Genomic DNA, 20,630 nt, shown 5'->3' on the forward strand with positions numbered 1-20,630 from the left:
GAAGGAGAACGCAGTCTGAGAGTTGGAGAGGTACACTGACTGCAGGGTCAAGAGAAACAACCGTAAATAACAAAATCTCAGCCACAGCCTCAGAGTCCCTGACATCTTCCTTCCCTCCCAGCCCACCCATAGCCCTTTGCGAGCAAAAAGACCCTCTCTATCCTAGTGTAGCTGCACGTCTTGGTGCACGAGCAGAAGACAGTGAAACAAGAGTCCTCAGCTCACTGGGATAAATAAGCTGCACTGGACATTTTTAAACTTTAATGATAAATAAATAGGACACACAGCAACAGGACTGAAGTGCAGCCTGGACTCAAGTTACCCAATTTGTGCTTTATCTTCCCTGTTCCTTGAGGGCCCCTCCTGCCCACTTCTTTAGAAGAGTGGCAGCGATCCAAAGAATCCACTGGGGCCTTCTGCCAGCACCCCTTTTCTGGGGGTAGGAGACTGAGATGCCCACCAGCTCCTCAGTAGCACCTCTGGTTGGTTCATTTCCCTCCTGGTCTCAGTAAAAACAGCAAGGCCTTGGCCCCTGGGGATACCCATCACTGCCCAGGCACCCTCATGGGCAGCGCTGGCCGCAAGAACCAGGCTTTTCTGTGCCAACCTCCTCTTCAAACCCTTCTCAGCAGTCAAGGGTCAGAAAATTGCACACAGGAGGCAAACACCGGGGTGCTTAACTTAACAACACAGAGGTCACTTCCCCTTACTCCAACCCAGATCCCTAACTCATGGGTTTCTGGAGGAATGTTCTTTTTCTAGTCTGACTCCAGCCCCACCTTTGAATTCTTTCAGGCCCACCCCCAGGAGGAAAGACCTCATTTCAGATCTTGGGAGCCCCTTAGGGATGGGGTGGGGCAAGCGGTTACTTCCGATGTTTGGCATCCTTCTCTGACGCCTTGCTGTCCCCATGCCCACTGCCCGCACTGCTTAGAAACATCTTGTCCAGCCCCTTGAGTGACTCCAGTAAGTAGTTCTGGAAGGCAGTGAGGGCAGCACAGATGGCGGGCCCGCCGAAACCATGGGTGATGAGGCTGAAGTGTGTCAGACAGCTCTGCACTCCCGGTTCCAGGATGAGCGCTGGGCGATTGTTGCCCAGCGGTGAGCGGTCCTGCGCCATCAAGTCTGCAAACTCCTTACAGATCTGCCTGGTTGGGGAAGGAGGGTCAGAGGTTAGAGACAGGTCTGAGTTCAGCTGGACATCATACATATTGCTGACCCAACAGTCGACAAATGATGGTCATACCCATGTTACCGAGAAGTAAACGAAGGTTCAGAGATGGAAACTGACTTGCCCAATATCACACAGCTAATAAACAGCACATGCCGATACCCTACGATTGCTTTTCCTGTGGATATTCTGCCCACATTCCAAGTCCAGCTCAACTCCTGCCTTGTCCAGGAAACTTTCCTTGATTCTCTCTCCTACCCACACCTGCACCCAAAACAGCCAATGCTTCAAGAGCTTTGTTTATGAAATTATTGGGGAACAGTCCAGAGTCTGCCTTAAATAACTGAAATAATAGCTAGCAGTGAATATGAGTTGAGACCTGGATTCTGTGCCAAGCACACTGTCTGTATCAGCTCACTTAACCTCACAACAAATCGGTATTGTTATCCCTGTCACATGGAAGAGGAAACTCGTTAAGTTTCTGACGATTAGATGACCTGTCCAAGTGACTAGGCTGGAAGTTGAATCCAATTCCATTCTGCAGCCATCATTCATTTCTCTATGCATCCTGTGTCCACCTCAGGCAGGAGAACTACTTGTGTCCTCCCTTTGCATCACCAAGGAACCCAGTCAGCATCTTAGATGTGACTGGGACCCAGGAAGGGCTTGCTGAGTTAGCTGATTAATGAGTGAGGTGGGTCCTGCCCTAGACAGTCTCAAAGGCCCCGTGAGTCATGGCAGTCCCATGAGTCTGTGAGTCCCTTTCTGCCTAGCGCACTTGAGGGAACTGTGAAGAAGGGAGGATGGAGTTGTGATATGAAGAACTGCCTCAGGTGGAAGGACTGAATGTCATTCTAAGCGGAAGAGCAAGCCCAAGAATGGGAGGGCAGGAGAGAGCAAGAGAGTCAGGTGGAGTGGGTGGAGTTTGTGCTGACCACATTATGGGGGTCCTCAAAGGAGTCTGGATTTTATTTTGAATGGTGGTTTTCAAACTGCCCTGTGTCTGTCTCTTCTTGCAAGGGAACCCTTCCTAAAAGGTAAATCTTCGTCAAACATCAGTTCATTACACAGGCTCTGCAGTGTCCCAATAGAACCTAGTTTGAAAATCGATGTAGTACCAGTGGGAGCCTTTGAAGGTTCTTGGGTAGAGTAGTGCATGTGCGGGGTGGAAGGCTGGGGGAACAGAGGGGCACTGGGGCACACGTCCGGGAGTGAGACGAGGAGACCAGCACTGAACTGGCATGTGGGTAGGGTGAGGGAGGCATCCGTGAGACTTGTAGAGGGGCAGGTGTGAAGTGAGGACAAAGTAGGGGCAACATAGGGGCCTGGCTGGGTGCCCTGATGGAGGCGCCAGGAGCAGAGGGGCTGATTGGCAAGGCCCAGGAATGGGGCGCAAGGCGAGAGACCCTCAGCCTTGCCATGGGTGCCATGGGGCCGTGGTACCCACACCTGGGCTTCTGTGTGAGCCTGTCCTGACACTGTGTTTGTGACATAGAGAACTCAGCTATGCTCACATGTCCACGTGTGCCCTGTCACGTGCAGCGTGGAGCCTAGGTGTGTGCAGTGGATCACGCACCGTGTGTCCATCACGGGTACACATGGTGCCTACTGTGCCTGCGCTTGGCGCCCGTGTTCATGCCCTGCACCCATAAGTGCCCGTGTAGGGCACCCACGGCAGCCTGTGCACGGCGCCCTCACTCACTTGGCAGCCAGCAGCATGCTCTTGCGGCCATGCAGCTCCCCGGGGTCGGCGTGTTGTCGGCACAGGTACTCGGCAGCTGCCTTGGCGGGGAACTCAGTCTCACAGACGTAGCCAAAGTCTCGGGCCAGGTGTACGGCCTCTCCTGAGGGAGGGGCGGCAGAGATGAGACATCACGACGCCAGGTGTACCTCTGAGCCTGGAGCACAGCCTGGACCCTCCAACCCCTGACCAGGGCCAGCCTCCATTCTGCTTCTGTTTCCCTCTTCTTCCGATTCCCCTCTCAGCCCTAGTTGCAACCCACTGCCCTCCCTTCTCAGAAGGCCTCTGAGCTCATGGGTGGGAGCTGAGCTTGAGAACTCAAGATGATTGAGCTCAGAGTCACCAGCCTCCAGGGAGGGGACTCTAACCCCCTCATCTCTACCACATTCAAACACTGGCCACTCTTCCACACACACACACACACACACACACACACACACACACACACACACACACTCTACTTCACCAGCACATGCATCTGTGTGCTGTGTACACACGTAAAGACTGCACACATTTCACACACACCCCTTTCATATGGGGCACAGAGAACACACATATGACTAAACACGCCCTCCTGCATCCGAGACAGTCACACACAGTCACACTGGGTGGTGGCTCGTGGCCCCTCGGGCCTCACCCTCTACTAGCGAAGTCAGCAGGGTCACGTTGGCGGCCTTGCGACGGCCAGCTGGCAGGTTGAGCCCAATCTTCTCCAGCCGCTCGCGCAGGCACCGGCCTCCATTCTTGGACTTGGCCCTGGACGTGCACACAGAGAGACACACACACTATGAAGAGAGAATCGTGTGTGCTCAGTGAGCCAACAGGGCCTTGCTGCCTCCACCAACCCTGCGAGGCCTGGGTCTGGCCCTGGGGACACGCTGGGGTCTCCACCTGCCCGATCCCAATCTCTTCGTAATCTCACTGGGTTTGCAGCCACGATGGGAAAGGGGGCCCTACATCCAGCTCCAGGAACCGCCTCATTTCTCCCTAATCCTCCCAATAGCAGGGACAGCCCAAGGTGGGGCAGGATGGACCAGCATCTCAGGGTTCTTTCTCCCACCTGTGTACATCAGCATAGCTACCCAGGGACATGCAGGCCCAGAGACAAACGGGAAACACAGAGAGATACATGGGAGACATTGTTATACACACAGCTGCCCAGGGGCACATAGACACACACAGATGAAACACACTGAGGACCAAGAACAGAGACATGCACACCAACAGAGACAGACACAGTCTCAGAGGTCCAGGACACAGAAACACGTGTCCACACCAAGTCAGGAGCCCAGGGACATTTGTGCAGACACCCATGGACTCACACAAGCCGCTCTGGGATGCTCAGAGACCAGGCATAAGGGGACGCTCCCACACCCGCACAAATGCGGCTCCTACCCAAGGGTGCTGTGCTCAGTCACACAGTCGTGCCTGACTTTGTGACCCCCATGCACTGGAGCCCACCAGGGTCCTCTGTCCATGGAATTTTCCAGGCAAGAATACTGGAGTGGATTGCCATTTCCTACTCCAGGGAATCTTCCTGACCCAGGGACTGAACCCTCCTGCTTTGCAGGGCAACTCTTGACCACTGCACCACCTGGGAAGCCCCACACAAAGGTAAGCATATACTCACACAGACACACAGAGTAGAACATACTCTAACCAACACATCCCACTGAAAGTAACACAGGAAACTCACACTCATGGAAACATATACTCCTGATCCACTCCCTATACCACATACATATACAAACACACATGCAAGCATGCACACAAACACTATCCTCAAATACATCAAAAGTCATAGTCCTGAAGCAGAAATACCTACCCAGGCACAAGGACATACGCAGAGACAGACCCAATTGTGAAGACAAACCATGGACCCCATGCTTCCTGCTCAGAACACACACACCAGAGAAGCCTATAACTGACACAGGGAATGGGCCTTAAGTCCTGGGGACCCTTTTTCCGGGTGGGGTGGGGGCTGTCCCTTCCCCTAACCCAGCCTTGTCCATCGTGCCCAATGTGGGTGAGTCCTGCATCCCTTCTCAGTACCCAGGCTCTTCTCTACCCCCGGCCTCCAGCCTGCAGACCCATGGGAGCTGCCAAGGACATAGGCCTGTCCAGAGAGCATACATAATCCTCCTGGGAGACTGAGGTGGAGATGACCCTGTGTGTCCTGGGGTGGGGCCGTCCCCTCTCCAAACCCCTGAGAAAGTCTGAAAGGTTTTAGCCTTGACCCTGGGCAGGGAGCTGTGGGCTGGCCTTCCTACCTGCGAAGGACACCACCCAGGAGAGAGGCATTGAGGCACTCGGGAGGTGAGAGTCGCCGCTGGACCTCCCCCACCGTCACCTTGTACTTGGACGTCGAGCTGAGCAGAGAGAGCCGGCCGGGCACGGAGCAGAAGACCTCACTGGGGTTCGTGATGCCGCCAACCAAGCTGTCTTTGGCCATTGAGAGGGCTGAAAGGCTGCTGGCTTTGGAGGGGATGGGGACTGTGGAGCAGAAGCGAGAGCAAGGGAGAGAGACAACACTGAGCGTGGGGCCACGGGGCACTGGCCAGCTGGGCTACGAGCGTGCTGCTGAGGCGCCAGCTGCGCGTCGGCACCGTGCTCACATGCTGTGCACACACAGCTGCTTCTGCACGTCCCAGCACCTTCCAGAAGGATGTTCCACTAACCCTGCTTTACAAGAGAAGAGACTGAAGCATGAGGCTAACATGACTCACTCATGTTCACTCAGCCAATGGGTGGTGGAAATGAAACTCAAAGTTCTCTGGCTCTGGAACCCCGACTCCCCTCATTGAGTCAGGCTGGTTCCCTGTTAAAAATCAAACAGCCTCAGCAGTCTTGGGAGTTTGGGCATGCATGATCACAGAGGGTGTTGGAAATAAGGAAACGGAATGTGAGCTGGAGACTGGATTCCTGGGCCACTGCAGCAGGGCCCAGCCAAATCTATGTGATCACAAGGAGGCCCCGACTCCCTGTTCCCACTCACCTGTGCTCCCCATGTCTCCCCACCATCTCAGGTCAGTGAAAGGCCGGGGGGCTTTGGACTCCCCCATTCCAGGGACAGGGAGGTTATGGCCCCATTAGGCCCCCAACCCTGGCCCTCTTCCCACTAAATCACTCTGGGACGTCAAGGAGTCCAGGAATAAAGAGACATCCCCTATCGTTCCCTCCCCCAATACTCTCTAAGTTTGTACTAATATCTATGAAGAGGAGGGAAGGGAATCTGAGAAGTTCATTTTGTAACACGCATTTGGACACTCTTGGCTCTAAAAGAAAGTTCTTCCTGCAGCCTAACCTCCATTCTCCTGCTAAGCCTCAGGGGGAAGGGAGAATGACTGAGGCACTTGTTTCCCCTTGGGCTTTTCTTCTTTAGAGGAAGTGAGAGACTTAGTAGAAAAGGCAGGCTTTCTGTGTTTGTGGAGGGGGATCAAGTGGAGATCCTGAGGCCAAGAGTCAGTGAGCACTCACTGTACTATATACTATGTGTGACTTCACTTTCACTTTCACTTTCTACCAATAACCTCACTGAATCCTCAGAACAAGAGGCTACGTTTACTATCCCCATTTTACAGATGAGAGACTGAAGCCCAGAGAGGTGAAATAATGTGCCTGAAATCATGTAGCTGATAGACTTAGTACCAGTAGTAAGCCCTGGGCTGTGGTCTCAAAGGTGGCACTTGGCCCTCCAGTCATCTGGCAAAACGTTCGCTGAGCACCGGTGTGTGGGGAACTGTGCCTAAAGAAGGCACAGGCAAGCAAGGCTGGCCCAGTCCCTGGCCTGGCAGAGCCCCTCCAGCTTTCCCCTCTCTGAACGTGCATTGAAACCCTCCCTGCCTTCGCCCAGCCAGAAACCTCAGTGAGGCCCTCCACACCGCCCTCTCCCACCCCATCCCACCCATCACTGTGGCCTAGGACTTTCTTTTCTCCACATGCCTGGATGCAGCCACAGGTATGGAGGGACACTCATTCACTTCCCACCTGAATTTCTGCACAGCCCCTGCTCCAGAGGGATCTTTCTGAAACATCCATCACTCCCCAGCCTAGAACTCATCAGTGCCTGAGAATCAAATTCTAGCTCCATAGCTGAGCAGAATGATGCTGCCTACCCTCCAGTGAGTGCCAATCAAGGGCTTCACATTAACAGGTCTGTGGAGTAGATGGTATTTTCTATCCCCATTTCAAGATAAAGAAACTTAAAGTTCAAAGTTTTAATAGTTAAGCTGGCTCAGCAATAAGGAACAGAGATGGGTCCTGGCCTTTGATGATGACCGTAGCTGTCACAGCTCCCTTCTTGGGACTTCCCTGGTGCTCTGCCTGCCAATGCAGGGGACACGGGTCCATCCCTGTTCAGGAAACTAAGATCCCACATGTTGCACAGTGTGGCCAAATTTTCTTTAAAAAGTGGGACCTAGCTTGTGGTCCAGCCCTCCCTACCTGTCCTGTCTGGTCCTCCATCTGTCCTTTAGGCTCTCGACCACACTGTCTAAGACCAATACACTCTGAGCCACATATATAAATTTATATTTTCCAGAAGCCCCATTTTTAAAAAGTGAGAAACACAGTAAGACTAATTTTAATATATTTTACTTACCCCAATAAATAAAAACATTATCACTGAGTCATACAATCAATATTTTGAAAATTATGAATGAGCTATTTTACATTATTTTCTTGTATTTGGTCTTCAAAACTCAACACATATTTTATACTTACAACCCATCTTAATTTGGATTAGCCACATTTCAAGTGCTCTATAGCCACACGCGGCCGGTAGCTCCTACAGTGGACAGCATAGTTGTAGACTTCAAAGTGGGGAGCGCAGCAGTTAATGGGAGAGTGTCACCATGTAGGACACACCAACACTGCCAGAACTCAGCTTGTTCAGGTTTTTGGTTTGTTTTTGCTGGTAAGACCAGATTTTGAGGTTTCTAGGTGATATCTCTGGATTATTTTTTTTCACTGCACTGTGCAGCTTATGGGAACTTAGTGCCCTGACCAGGGATTGAACCCACACCCCATGCAATGGAAGCATGAAATCCTAACCTCCGGACCATCAGGGAATTCCCTGGATTTTTAAACATTGGCAACTGATTCAAAAGTTTAGGGACGTCCTTGGTGGTACAGTGGCTAAGAACTAGATGTGGAATCTCATATGCTGCAACAAAGATCTAAGATTTCATGTCCCTCAACTAAGGCTCACCACAGTCAAATAAAAACTGAGTTTTAAAAAAAATTCATAGAAATGCACATTTTAAAAGGGTGAACTGTACTATATGTAAATTATACCTCAAGCTTGACTTAAAAAAATAAAACTATGAATTAATAAATTAACAAGAAGGGTAAAGAGACTGTCCGGTCGCCCATGATTCCTAGGCAGAGGGAATGGTCAGAAGAATAGAAAATTCTTCTATCCCCAGCAGCCTCCTCCATCCGGCTTTTATTAAAGTCTGGAGACCCCTGAGGCCAGGCTCTGTACCAGGAGAGAGACCAAAGCTGGGTGAAGCCGTTTGTGCATGTGCAAACAGGGACATATGTGAGCACACGTGTCACACAAATGTCTATACATAAAAACTACATGCCCTGCTACACAGCAACGAGGGTGACCCTGTGCATGCGTACACTTAACAACAGACAGTGAGCCCAGCTCTATACACACAGGCTCTGCCCTTCTCCAATGTTGCAGGAATGCAGCAATGTACATAAGGATATCTGCAGGTGCTTTTGCTACTGTTGATATATTTAAATATAGAGTATATGCCAGATTTATGCAGACATAGGTGCAGCTAGCATAGTGCAAGACAAGTGTTTGTCTATATGATTAAAGACTTTGCTGCTTCCCCCCACTTCCTCCCACTTATCTGTATCTTTCCCCTCGGAGCTTCTTCCTTCAAAAATGATGGGTGTGAAGCCAGGGTTAGGAAGGGAAGCAGATGGCCTGGGGAAAGAGCAGTCGTAAAGGTGGGAATTAACTAGCACAGATTGCAAGGCAGGGACACTGGCGTCTGTCTCCCACACCACAGTGAGTCCTGAAGCTGAAGTGGTCTACTCATGGTGTCCCCCTGGTCACGCACTCAGAAGGCATTCACATGTACACACGCCTGCAGATAAGACCCCCACACACACACCACAAGTCTACACACTCTGTCCACAGGTGGGAGATACGTTCTGACCACTGATTCTGGGGAGTGTGCCACAGATGCTCAGAAAGCTGGTTAACACTGCAATTCTTTCCAGCATAAAATACAGGAGAAAAGCTCTCCTGACGTTGGATTGGGCACAGAGTTCCTCATACAAAACCAAAACATGATCCACAAAAGAAAATCACAAAACTGGATTTCATCAAAATAAAAGACTTTTGCAAGTGAAAAGACACTATTAAGAAAACGAGGGGCTTCCCTGGTGGTCCTGAGGTTGGGAATCTGCCTTGCAATGTAGGGGATGTGGGTTCCATCCCTGGTTGGGGAGCTAGGATCCCCCGTGCGTGAGCCTACATGCTGCAGCTAGAGTCCACGCACCACAACGAAAGACCCCGCACGACCCAGTGAAGACCCCGTGTGACTCAACCGAGACCCCTACGTGGCCAAATAAATAAAAGCAAGAGTCTCTTCTAAAAAATGAACGAGATACTCCTGAATAAGATATCTGCAAATCCTATATCTTATCAAGGATGTGGATCCAGAATATATGAATTCTTATAATTCAATAGTGAGATAAATAACCCAATTAGAGAATATTCAAAACATGTGAATAGATGTTTCACTACAAATGAGATATGAGTGGCTAGTAAGCATATGAGAAAGAGCTCAACATCACTAGTGATTAAGGAAATGCAAATTAAAAATATACTGAGATACTCACCAGGAAGGCTATAATCAAACAGACAGACATATCAAGTGCAGATGACGATGTGAAGAAACTGGAATCCTCACATCTATTTGGTAGGAATGTAAAATAGTACAGCTGCTTTAGAAAACAGCTTGGGAGTTTCTTTAAAAAATTAAAGACAAACTCATAAAAATCCCACAATTCCACTCCTAGGAATTTAAAAGCAGTGAAAACATGTCCACACAAAGATGCATTGTGAATGATCACAGCAGTATTATTCATGCTAGCCAAAAAGTGGAAACAAACCCAGAGTCCATCAACTGATGAAGGAATAAACAAAATGTGCTCCATCCATACAATGGAGTACTACTAAGCAATAAAAAGGACGACCTACTAATAAAATCTACAACACAGATGAACCTCAAAAAGATTAAAAGTACAAGAAGCTAGATGCAAAAGTTGGCATATTTATATAAGTGTTTCATTTATATAATATGTCCAGTATATGCAAACATATAGACAGAAGGCAGATCAGTGGTTGCCTAAAGCTTGGAGTGGGTATTAATTACAAATGAGAATAGAGGAATTTGGGGGGGGGGTGTTGGAAATGTCTTAAAACAGACTGTGGTAATGGTTACACAACTCTATAAGTATACTAAAAATCTTTGAATTGTACTCTTCCAATGGGTGAATTTCAGGTATGTAAATTTTACTTCAGTCAATCAGTTTTAAAAAAATGAAGTCCCAGGGCCATATTTCCAGGGATTCTCATTCAGTAGATGTGAGATGGTGCCCAGGAAATCTTCATTTTCTTAAACAAGCACCCACTGGGGATTTGATGCGTGTGGTTCCTTAGACCACACTTAGGGTACCACCAACCCAAGGATGTGGGGAGAGGGAGGAGGAAAGCAGACAGGAGGGGTCCTGACCCTCCTCCCAGCCCACCTGAGTTCCCTCGCCTTCCCCAGTGGGACCTGTGGGTTAAGTTTCCATCTCACCAACTGCTAGAGGGTTTCTTTTTTAAATTTTTTGATTTCTTGGCCGAGTCATGTGGCTTGTGTGATCTTAGCTCCTCAACCAGGGATCAAACTCATGCCTTCTGCATTGGGAGCTTGAAGTCTTAACCACTGGACCACCAGGGAAGTTCCTGGAGGGTTCCTTTTATTTCAAATTTTAATTTCTTTTAATTGAGCTATAGTTGATGTACAATATTACATAATATGCACGGATACAACATAACAATTCACAATTTTTAAAGATATATTCTATTTATAGTCATGATAAAATAATGGCTATGTCCCCTGTGTTGTATTGTCCTTGCAGCTTATTTTGTACCTCCTAATCCCCACCCTCTCACTCTCTCCTCCCTTTTTTTTTTAACTATAACTCCTACCCTTCACTGCCCTGCAGGTGCTATGCTGCCCTCAGGCAGAGTCCACAGTTCATTTGCACTGGTTTTTTAGTCTGTGCTGGTGGCTCAGATGGTGAAGCGTCTGTCTACAATGCGGGAGACCCGGGTTCGACCCCTGGGTTGGGAAGACCCCCCTGGAGAAGGAAATGGCATCCACTCCAGGACTATTGCCTGGAAAATCCCATAGATAGAGGAGCCTGGTAGGCTACGGTCTATGGGGTTGCAAAGAGTCAGGCAAGACTGAGCAACTTCACTATATATATTAGTCTCATGCTGTGGCTAAGGTAGCCTGGGAGGCAAGTGAGGTAGGGTTGTAGAACTGAGAGTCAGATTCCATCTTTGTGTAAAATTCTGGTATCCTGTGTATTGTGGATCTATTTTGCATTCAAATATTTAAAAAATATTGCGCTAAGATGCATTATTTGTCTTGATTACTGAGCTCCCAATCTTGCTTCAAGTGAGTTCCTCCCTTATCTCACCCCAGTCCTGGCGCTCCTTTGAAGCCCAGAAACTCCCCATTCCCCTTTTCCTTCCCAGAGCCAGGGAGAGTGGAGGAAAGGGTGACTGCTCACATCAGCCCCTGTCCTGAGGGCGGACAACAGAGCCCAGCAAGGGGTTTCCCCGCCTGAAATTCTGCAACTACTCACTCTCCTGGGGGGAAGGAGGAACACCTCCGTCCTCATCCCCCAACCACTCCCCTCCAGCCGTGACTGTGTGCTCAGAAACCCATAGAGATGTTTACCCTTTTTAAACCTGTTGGTCTTTCCAAAGAGAGGCCACATACACACGCCCGGTGGGGTGAGTGGAGCTCGGCCATTTGTACACGACCTCTCCGAATGCACTCAGACTTCAAACCCTGTCACTCATTCATTCGACAAACCTCCGTACCACCTCCTGAGCCTCATGCTGATGTTTCAACTTCAGGCACTCACCGCTTGTCTTTTGAGCTCCCGCTACGACCTGTACAAAACGGCTCACTGCCGATACTCGTGTCCCTGTCTGTCTCTCTGGCCAGTACTGCCCCATTTCTGTGCCCTGAGGACAGGTCGCAAAACTGAAAGTGACAAATGTGGGTAGAAAATTGAGGGCTCTCCGCTTCCCTCCGGCTCAGCCTCAGCCCCATCCGCCATCGCTGCCGCACAGCTGCCCCGGCTGCCAGGGGCGGCCAACCTGCAGGTGTGTGGTGGGGCCTTGCCGCCCCTCCCCGGCCTGGCCTTCTCTGACTCACGGTCAAGGCGGAGGCCCGAGGCCGCCTTCAAGTAGGAAGGCTGCTTCTGGGGTAAGGCTGGGGCTGCCTCCCTTTCACATCCAGGACCCCAGCCGCCCCTCACACAGCTGCCCCTCCCGCCAGGGCCAGGAGGAGCTGGAGGAATGAAGTCCTTGCTGCAGCTAGCCAAGAACGAGTTTCTATAATTTCAGGGCTTTGCATAATTCTGTAACTCCAGGACTTTCTATAAATCCAGGAGTGGGACGGTCCTCCATCGCTCCTGGCAGGTGCCAGAGGACTTCAGGACGGGACCGGGGCTCCCCAAACCTTCGGAAAGACACGAGGGCGAAGAAGGACGCTAACCAACCGCGCCCACGTGGCTGGCGGCGTGGCGGGAGTCCCGCAGTGACTGCGGAGAGCGCAAACGAAAATCGCCCGCTGTGTGGGGCGAGGAGGCTCCAGGACGCAGGGCTTCAACTGGGCCACCTGCGTGGCCACAGCTAGGTCGCCCGTGCGAGGGCTTTCCGAGGCCTGACCTTCGAGGATGGGCTCCGCCTGTCTGGTTGCAAAGCCGCAAAGTGCCGCACGAACTCCGTCTCCTCCTCGAAGGCTAGCCGCGCCCGCCGCCAGCCAAAGGCCAAGTTCGCCGCTTGGGAACCAGCCTCCTCCTTCATCTGGGAGATCCAGCTCTCGCCCCTCCCTCTTTGCGGCACTGCCCGGGGCTGTGACTCTCTGTCCAGGTTGGGGCTCCCAGCGTGCAGTCCCTAACTCAGGTCGCCGTCCCACCCACGGGCTGACACTGCAGTCGGGCCGGTGTGCGCGCCCGCGACGGCGACATCCCGCGCAGCACGGGCGCCCACATCCATCCCGCACCTGCCGGGGTCAGCGCGCAGCACTCGCGAATCCTGGCCCCACTCCCTGTGTTCTTGGGGCTGCTTTGGGGGATCCTCGCGCACCCCTAGGACCCAGAATTTATGGAAGTTTGGGGCTGGGAGTTTTAGGCAGTTTTAGTTCCTCTTTGTAGCCAGTCTCTTGTCCTGGCTCTGAGCAGGGGACTGGGGTTTAAGGTACTCAGAGGCCCATTTTTCTACCCTTCCCCAAAGCAGAAATCCCCAGGTTCCTTGGGCTTCCCAGGTGGCCCTAGTGGTAAAGAACCTGCCTGCCCATGTGGAAGGTGTAAGAGACATGGGTTTGATCCCTGGGTCGGGAAGATCCCCTGGAGAAGGGCACAGCAACCCACTCCAGTTTTCTTGCCTGGAGAATCCCATGGATAGAAGAGCGTGGTGGGCTACAGTCCATAGGGTTGCAAAGAGTCGGACACGACTGAATTGATTTAGCACGTGAGCACTTCCCCTAGGGAGTCAGTGAGTCTAGACCCCCCTAATCCACCGAGTCAGGGCAGGAGTCAGGAACTGGGAACTGAGGCCATGGAGACCATCTCCAGGTGGACGCAGCCCCGCAGCAGGCTCTTGCCACTGGAGACGAATTCTTCCTTCTGTCGGTTTTGGAAAAATTCACTAAAGCAAGGCAGTGGCCTCTAGCAAAGAGCTGGCTCTGACTGCACACCTCTGCTGGGACTCCAGGCAGCCTCCCCAAACCTCTACCTCCAGGTAACACAGCCCCAGTACCTGGTGCCCCCTTCCCCAAGGTTCTGGGTAGGCTATCCCCTCATCTTTCCCCACACATACTCCAGGTGGTCCAGCTAACTCCCAGCCCCAAGTCTTGGAAATCCAAGTCCTGCCCCATGCCCTGTACCCGCCCCCTGAAACCCACATGCTCTCTGGGAGGGCAGACTGAGCCCAGGCTTGAATTCACTGGTTTGAAAAACAGCTTGTGCCAGCCCTGGGCACTGTGGGCTTGTCTGTGCCCCCATATTCCTCTCTTCACCGTCCCCTGCCCAAATTCAAGGAGCCTGTTTGATGCCTGAGCTTCCTGAGTCTCTGTCTTTCTCACTTTTCTCTGTCACTGTCAGAACTCACAGGTCCCAAGATCCAGTGGAGAGCAGATCTCAAACCCCTGGATTTTACTAGGGCAGAGAGACACAAACACCCCGAAAATAAACAGGGAGCAACTCTCCATCCTTACAGATCCTCAGTGCCAAAAAACAAGTTCCTGGACACAACAGGGACCCTGACCCCCCAAAGCATGGAAATTACACCAACATGATGGACACACATTACACACTCAACAGCAAGAGACACCAAGAAACACTAGAAAGACACCTAGGAAAGGAATATTTCAGACATGTACAGGACTGCAAACTCACATAGACACCAACACCAGGCCCTGACCCTCCTGCACATGGCCTGACACAATATTCACAGACCGCTCCCTCATCCTGAACACTGAAAGAGGCTCCCTAGTGGAGAAAAAATTCCCTAGGGAAACCACCAGGCTCCCAAGGACCTGCTGGGAAGGGAGGGGCAGAAAGAACCTGGCAGGCTAGGAAATCGTAAAACTCCCAAGTGGAAATCATTTAACGACATCCATGGGAATAGCACCCCTATTACCACCTCTTAGGAAACAGGGAAGTGGTTTAACTTGTTCTGCAAATTACTCCAGATCTAAAAGAGTGCCCTTCCCCCTTGGTAGGGAGAGGCCAGGCCCCTGCACAGGCTTGGCCGCCAGGGTAGCTAAGTGAGCGTGGTCGGGCTCCCAGGGCACCTGGGCTGGTAGGCTCTGGGGCCAATTCACCAACCACCCTAGCTGCCCAGGCTTGCAGCCTCCGCAGCCCCTCTACTGGGCCGGAAAGAGTGACCGGTGGCCACCGAGCTCGGCGATGCACATGAGGGACGCGCCGTAGGGAAGACGTTGGGTCTGTGTGCCAGGGCTTGCACCATCTCGCCCAGTTCTGCCCTGGCAGAGGCATGCCATTCTTGCTTACCTTTCTTGATCACCGACTGGTCCAGGAGGCTCATTCCCTGCTCGTCCATGGCCTGCAAATAGGACAGGGTAGTGGTAAGGGGGCTCGTAGACTGTAGTCTCTTGTCGCTTCCCAAGCCCCTGCTGTCTGCTCCGCCCGACGCGCACCTCCCGTCGCCTGCGGCGGCCTCGAGCCGGACCAGGATTCACCCGCGCTCCAGCATTTGCGACCGAGTTGGAGCCCTGGGAACCTCGCCGTGCAGTTCAAAGAGGGAATTTTGAACCTCAGGCAATTCCTCCGTCTCTCTTCGCTCCAGACACAGGCTGCCCCAGTAGACCAGAACTGGGCATAGATGCCCTACATTGCCCAGCGGAGGGGGACAAAGTGGTTCAGCCCCTGTCCATTTACTCGGCGAAGGGTCGCTGCCACCCAGACCCCAGGCTCACGGACTCAGAGCCAGGCCACCTGAAAGGCCAGGCAACGTCCAACTCAGGACGTGGGGGGCATCCTCGGTAGGCTGGGAGAAAAGTCGGACGGACTTCTGCACTGACCACTCTTTGCCGCCCGCCAGGTCCTAAGTCACCGCAGCGGATGCTGGCCCATCGCGGACTGTTCGGGCCTTACCTGCAGGTCCTCCAGGCCCGGCGGGGCCGCCAGCCCGGGGAGGCCGAGGGGCGCGTCGGCCAGGCCGTGCGCGCCCTCGGTCAGGCCTTGCAGGAGCCGCGGCACAGCAGCGGCGGCGTAGTCGCGGCGCGGGTCGAGGCCCAGGGCGCGGGCGGGCGGCGCCAGCAGGCCGGGCGGCTCGTCGTGGGCGCGGGCGGCGGCGCGGGGCGCGGCCCAGGCGGCCTGCGGAGGCTGCGGCTGCGCCAGGGGCGCCAGGCCGCCGTACGGGTCCCCGGCCAGGTGGGGAAAGGCGGCGGCGGCGTCGGGCGCCTGGCCGTAGGGCAGCGGCGGCTGCGGGTAGGGCGGGGGGAAGTAGGGCGGCTGGAAGTCGGCGGCGGTGGGCGTGTGGCACAGCGGCGGCGCCGGCCCGTAGGCCGCCTGGGGCAGTGACGACAGGCGGGCCCCGCCGGCCGCTGCGCCCAGCCCGTCGGGGCGCTCCTGGGGAAGCAAAGGGGCTCGTCAGGCGATCCAGCGGCAATTGAAAGGACCCTCCTCATCTCCCAAGGGGCCGGCTGCCGTCCTGCCCGCTTCCGAGGCCCGAGGTCTATCTCTGAACGACCCGTGGGCGCGGGAACCTTGGGCTGGGGACAGTCCGGTGCGCACGGTTCTCCGCGGGCGCAGTCGCTGTGGCCCCCTCCATCCGAGATTTCTTTGGAAATGGGAGGCTCGGAACGGAAGGTCCAGCACCCAGGCTGCCCGATCCCCGGCCGGGCACGCCCCGGTGCCCAAGACTACTCACCATGGCGGAGTAAGTGTGCACCAGCATGGGGCGGGCAGCGCGGGGCGCGAGGCGTGGCGGCGGCGGAGCCCTCGCCCGACGGCGAGCGCGGCTGGAAGAAGGGCGCGGAGCCTGCACGACCCGCGGGCGGTCACTGTGCGGTGGCAGGGTGCAACCCAGCCCGGAGCCCGCCAGGCATCTGGTCCTCAGCAGTGGGTGCCCCGGGGCAGGTCCATGGGGGCGGGATGTGGGTCGGACGGGAGCTGATCGCACTTGGAAAAGTCGGTCGAGTGCCCAGCGCCCGCCTTCTTCTGAAGGCAGCTTGCTCCATGCACTCCAGTTATAGTGGCGGGGGCGCGCGGGGCCTCCGGGGGCGCGCATTAAAGAGACATGCTAGGGCCGCTTTCTCCCCGCTCCCCAGTGACTTGCTCCAGAGGAGGCGTGGCTTTGGCGCGACCCCCTGGAGAGGATAGAGTCTTGGTTCCAGTCTGCGCTGGTCTGAGCGTCTTCTAGGCTTGAAGCTCCCAGCTACCTTGAAACAGAGAAGAATTCGAGGTTGGGACACAAAGGCCTTGGTTTGCTTTGGCTCTGCCCCATCTTTGCCTTTGGAGCAAAGCACTACCCTTCCTCGGCCTTAGCTTGCTAGTCTGTAAGATGGGTATCAGTCCTTTCTCTAATCACCTCACCCCGTTATGGTTGAGGTGGGCAGTACTGAAAGTGGAAGAGGTTTCTGAGTTGCAGACTCAAGCCCACTGACTCCTGTGCAAACATATGTTGGCGTATGGGTCTGTGTATGTGTGCGAGTTGGGGGCCATCCCAGCCTCTCTGCATGTTTCTGGATAAAAACCCCTCTGAGGGTGCTTACTTCACTCAGGCTTCCCCCAGCTGGTAACTCCCAATACCTAGCCCGGGTCTGAGGAAGCTGGAGACACAAATTGACTGTACAGAGAGAGTTGCCTGGCACTGGGATTGGGCATGAGTTCAGTCTGAGTAGGGTTCCAGGTATTTCTGAAGGCTTGAGGTCCTGGGCTATTGAGCGTGGGTGGGTCATCCCCAAAGGCTGTTGCGTGACACCACGTGGACCGTGTGCTGTCATCGCATTTACATGCATGACATGCACAGGCTGTGTGCGTACTACCAGGACAGGCGCCGGCTGGCTGGCAAGCATGTTCCAGTCTCTGCAGTCACTTTTGCTTTACTTCAAATCCCAGCCTTTCCTTCCTGAGGAACAGGGACAAGAATTAAAGAAGGGGAAATGAGAGGGGGCAGCAAACGATGAGATGGTTAGATAGCATCACCGACTCCATGAGTGTGAGTGTGAGCAAACTCCAGGAGATATCGAGGGGCAGGGAATCTTGGTGTGCTACAGTCCATGGGGTCACAGAGTCAGACATGACTTAGTGACTGAACAACAAAATGAGAGAAATAGTAAGGGGAACGAGAATTAAGAAAGCAGATGGGAGGTGCTGAAAAGAATAAGTTGGGATCTTCCCTGGCAGTCCAGTGGTTAAGACTTTGTGCTTCCATGGCAGGGGCTGTGGGTTAGATCCCTGGTTGGGGAACTTAAATCCCACATGGCACGTGGCACTGCAAAAAAAATGGCAAGAAGATACTCCAACCAGGGCAGAGTAGAAATGTTGTTCAGTTGCTAACTCATGTCCGACTCCCCAACCGCATGAACAGTAGCACACCCTGTTCCCTGTCTTTCACTCTCTCCTGGAATTTGCTCAAACTCATGTCCATTGCGTGGATGATTCCATCCAACCATCTCATCCTCTGTTGTCCCCTTTTCCTCCTGCCCTCAATCTTTCCCAGCATCAGGGTCTTTTTCAATTAGTCGGCTCTTCACATCAGGAGGCCAGAGTATTGGAGCTTCAGCATCAGTCCTCCCAATGAATATTCAGGGTTGATTTCCTTTAGGATTAACTGGATCTCCTTGCTGTCCAAGGGACTCTCAAGAGTATTCTCCAGCACTGCTGTTTGAAAGCATTAATCTTCAGTGCTCAGCCTTCTTTATGGTCCAACTCTCATATCTGTACATGACTACAGGCAAAACCATAGCTTTGACTATTTGGACCTTTGTAGGCAAAGTGATGTCTCTGCTTTTTAATATGCTGTCTAGGTTTGAATAGAAATAATCACAACTTATTACATACTATGTCAGACTCTATATTGAGTTATTTAATGCTCACAACAACCCTATGAGATAGAAACCCTTATCACCCCTATTCTCCGGTAAGAAAAGTGAGATACATAGAAGCGACATGACTTGCCCAAGGTCAAGGAGCTAGTTAAGTGGCAGAGCTGGAGCAGTCTGCCTCTGCTCTTTCTGTGTTCAGAATCACTATTCTGTACTGCCTCAGACTCAGGTGCCTAAAATTTAGTCTTGACTCTGATGAACTGTGTGATTCCGAGCGAACCCCCTTTCCTCTCTGATCTCAGTTTCTGCAACTTCAACAACAACAGTATGGGAGGGAAGAGTGGACTAGATGTTTTCTTAGACCCCTTTCTAATGAAGTGGAGGATGAGAAAGTAAAGATTAAAATAGTGAGCTAGATTAGAGGAGAAAGGGAGATAGAAAATGGGAGGTGTGTGGAGGAGACTTGAGCGGTGTTTTGCAAAAGGCACACCTTGGGTACAGAGCTCAGGTCTGGGTCATCTCAGTCTGGGAGGCTTTAGGGGAAGGAGGAGGCTAGAAACAGCCAAAGTTTCATCACTAGGAACTTTCCAGAAGCTGAAACCGCCAGCTAAGGTGGTAGAGAAAGCAAAATTGGGCAGCTTTGCAACCTTGTGCCCAGGGCATAAAAGAAGTCAGGAGTATGTATGTGTATATCTACTTGGATGTGGGGGTCTGTGGTGAGACCACTCTTCCCCACAGGATATTAGACATCAGGCTCCAAGACAGGTGTATGTGTGACAGCGCGTGCATGCAGGTCGGTGGATGCCTTTGGTTAACGTCCAGGAGAAGTGAGACTTATGATGCCTGTGCCAGCTCTGGGTATCTCCCGCTCTCCCCAGTAGGCTTAGGAAGGCCAGAATGACCAGAAAAGCTGCCTGCCCAGTGGCTTTCCTCACCCTACTTCCTTGCAGTTTAAGACAACTCCTTCTTGCTTATTTCTCCTCTTTTCTGACCCTTTCTCAATCTTCTCTTCTATCTCCCTCTTTTCATCCACACCCTTAAGGTCACCTATTCATCCTGAGTTGTAGCTTCTACCTTTTCTTCCTAGCTACACTCTTCACTAGTGAGTTCATCCCCTTTCAAGACTTTAATGACTCCTGGCCCATTGTTATCTCCCAACCTTGTTATCTCCAGTCTGTATCTCTCACTAGAAATCCGGACCCACAGGTGTGATTGCCTACTGGATATTCCCTCCAGACAACTTGTTGCAGCTGAGACCTTCCAAACCCCAAACTGAAGTCAAACATCTCCTCTACCGCCACCACCAACTCCAACCTGCTTCTGCAGATTCTTTAAGAGCTGAGCCATAAGGGAGCCCCTAATCCTCATAGAGGATCATCATTTCTAATTCTTAAACATCTCTCTTCATCCTCTGTCAGCATCTTAAGCTGCCATACTCTTCCTTTTAGACCAGTTGTTCTCAAAGTGTGGTCTCTGACCCAGCATCACCTACAACTTCTGAAACTTGTTTGAAGTGTCAGTTCTTAGACCCCACCCAGACCTACTGAATCAGGAACTCTGGGCAAGGGGCCTAGCCATAAGCCTGTGAGGTGACTCAGCAGTACAATAAAGCCTGGGAACCACTGCCTGGACCATTGCAACAACCCCCTACCTCAAACTGGTCTCCTGTCTTCTTTCATATCTCTTCTTCAACAAAAGTGACTGGACCATGTTACCTCCTGGCTGAAAACTCTCCTGGGGCTCCTCATGGCCCATCTTCAGGGAACAAAAAAATTGAAACACCGTAATTGGCATTTTAGGCTCTTTGCAGCTGCAACTAATTTTCCTTTCCTGCCTCATGAACCAGTTTACAAGAAGAAGAAAGGTGAAACAGAAAATATGT

General features: G+C 52.5%; 1 protein-coding gene across 1 annotated transcript; it reads right to left on the minus strand.

The window, feature by feature from the left end:
- Window positions 1-865: 865 nt before the first annotated feature.
- TFAP2E (transcription factor AP-2 epsilon) lies at window positions 866-16,656 on the minus strand. Its single transcript, XM_052637742.1, has 7 exons — window positions 16,630-16,656; window positions 15,852-16,328; window positions 15,249-15,300; window positions 5,183-5,405; window positions 3,550-3,668; window positions 2,874-3,015; window positions 866-1,148 (listed from the first exon to the last, which is right to left on the minus strand). Exons 1-7 carry the CDS (start codon window positions 16,654-16,656, stop codon window positions 866-868), a joined length of 1,323 nt encoding a protein of 440 aa, XP_052493702.1.
- Between the last annotated feature and the right edge of the window lie 3,974 nt (window positions 16,657-20,630).

Source organism: Budorcas taxicolor, chromosome 3 (genome assembly GCF_023091745.1).
Source record: "Budorcas taxicolor isolate Tak-1 chromosome 3, Takin1.1, whole genome shotgun sequence".
Lineage (NCBI taxonomy): Eukaryota > Metazoa > Chordata > Mammalia > Artiodactyla > Bovidae > Budorcas > Budorcas taxicolor.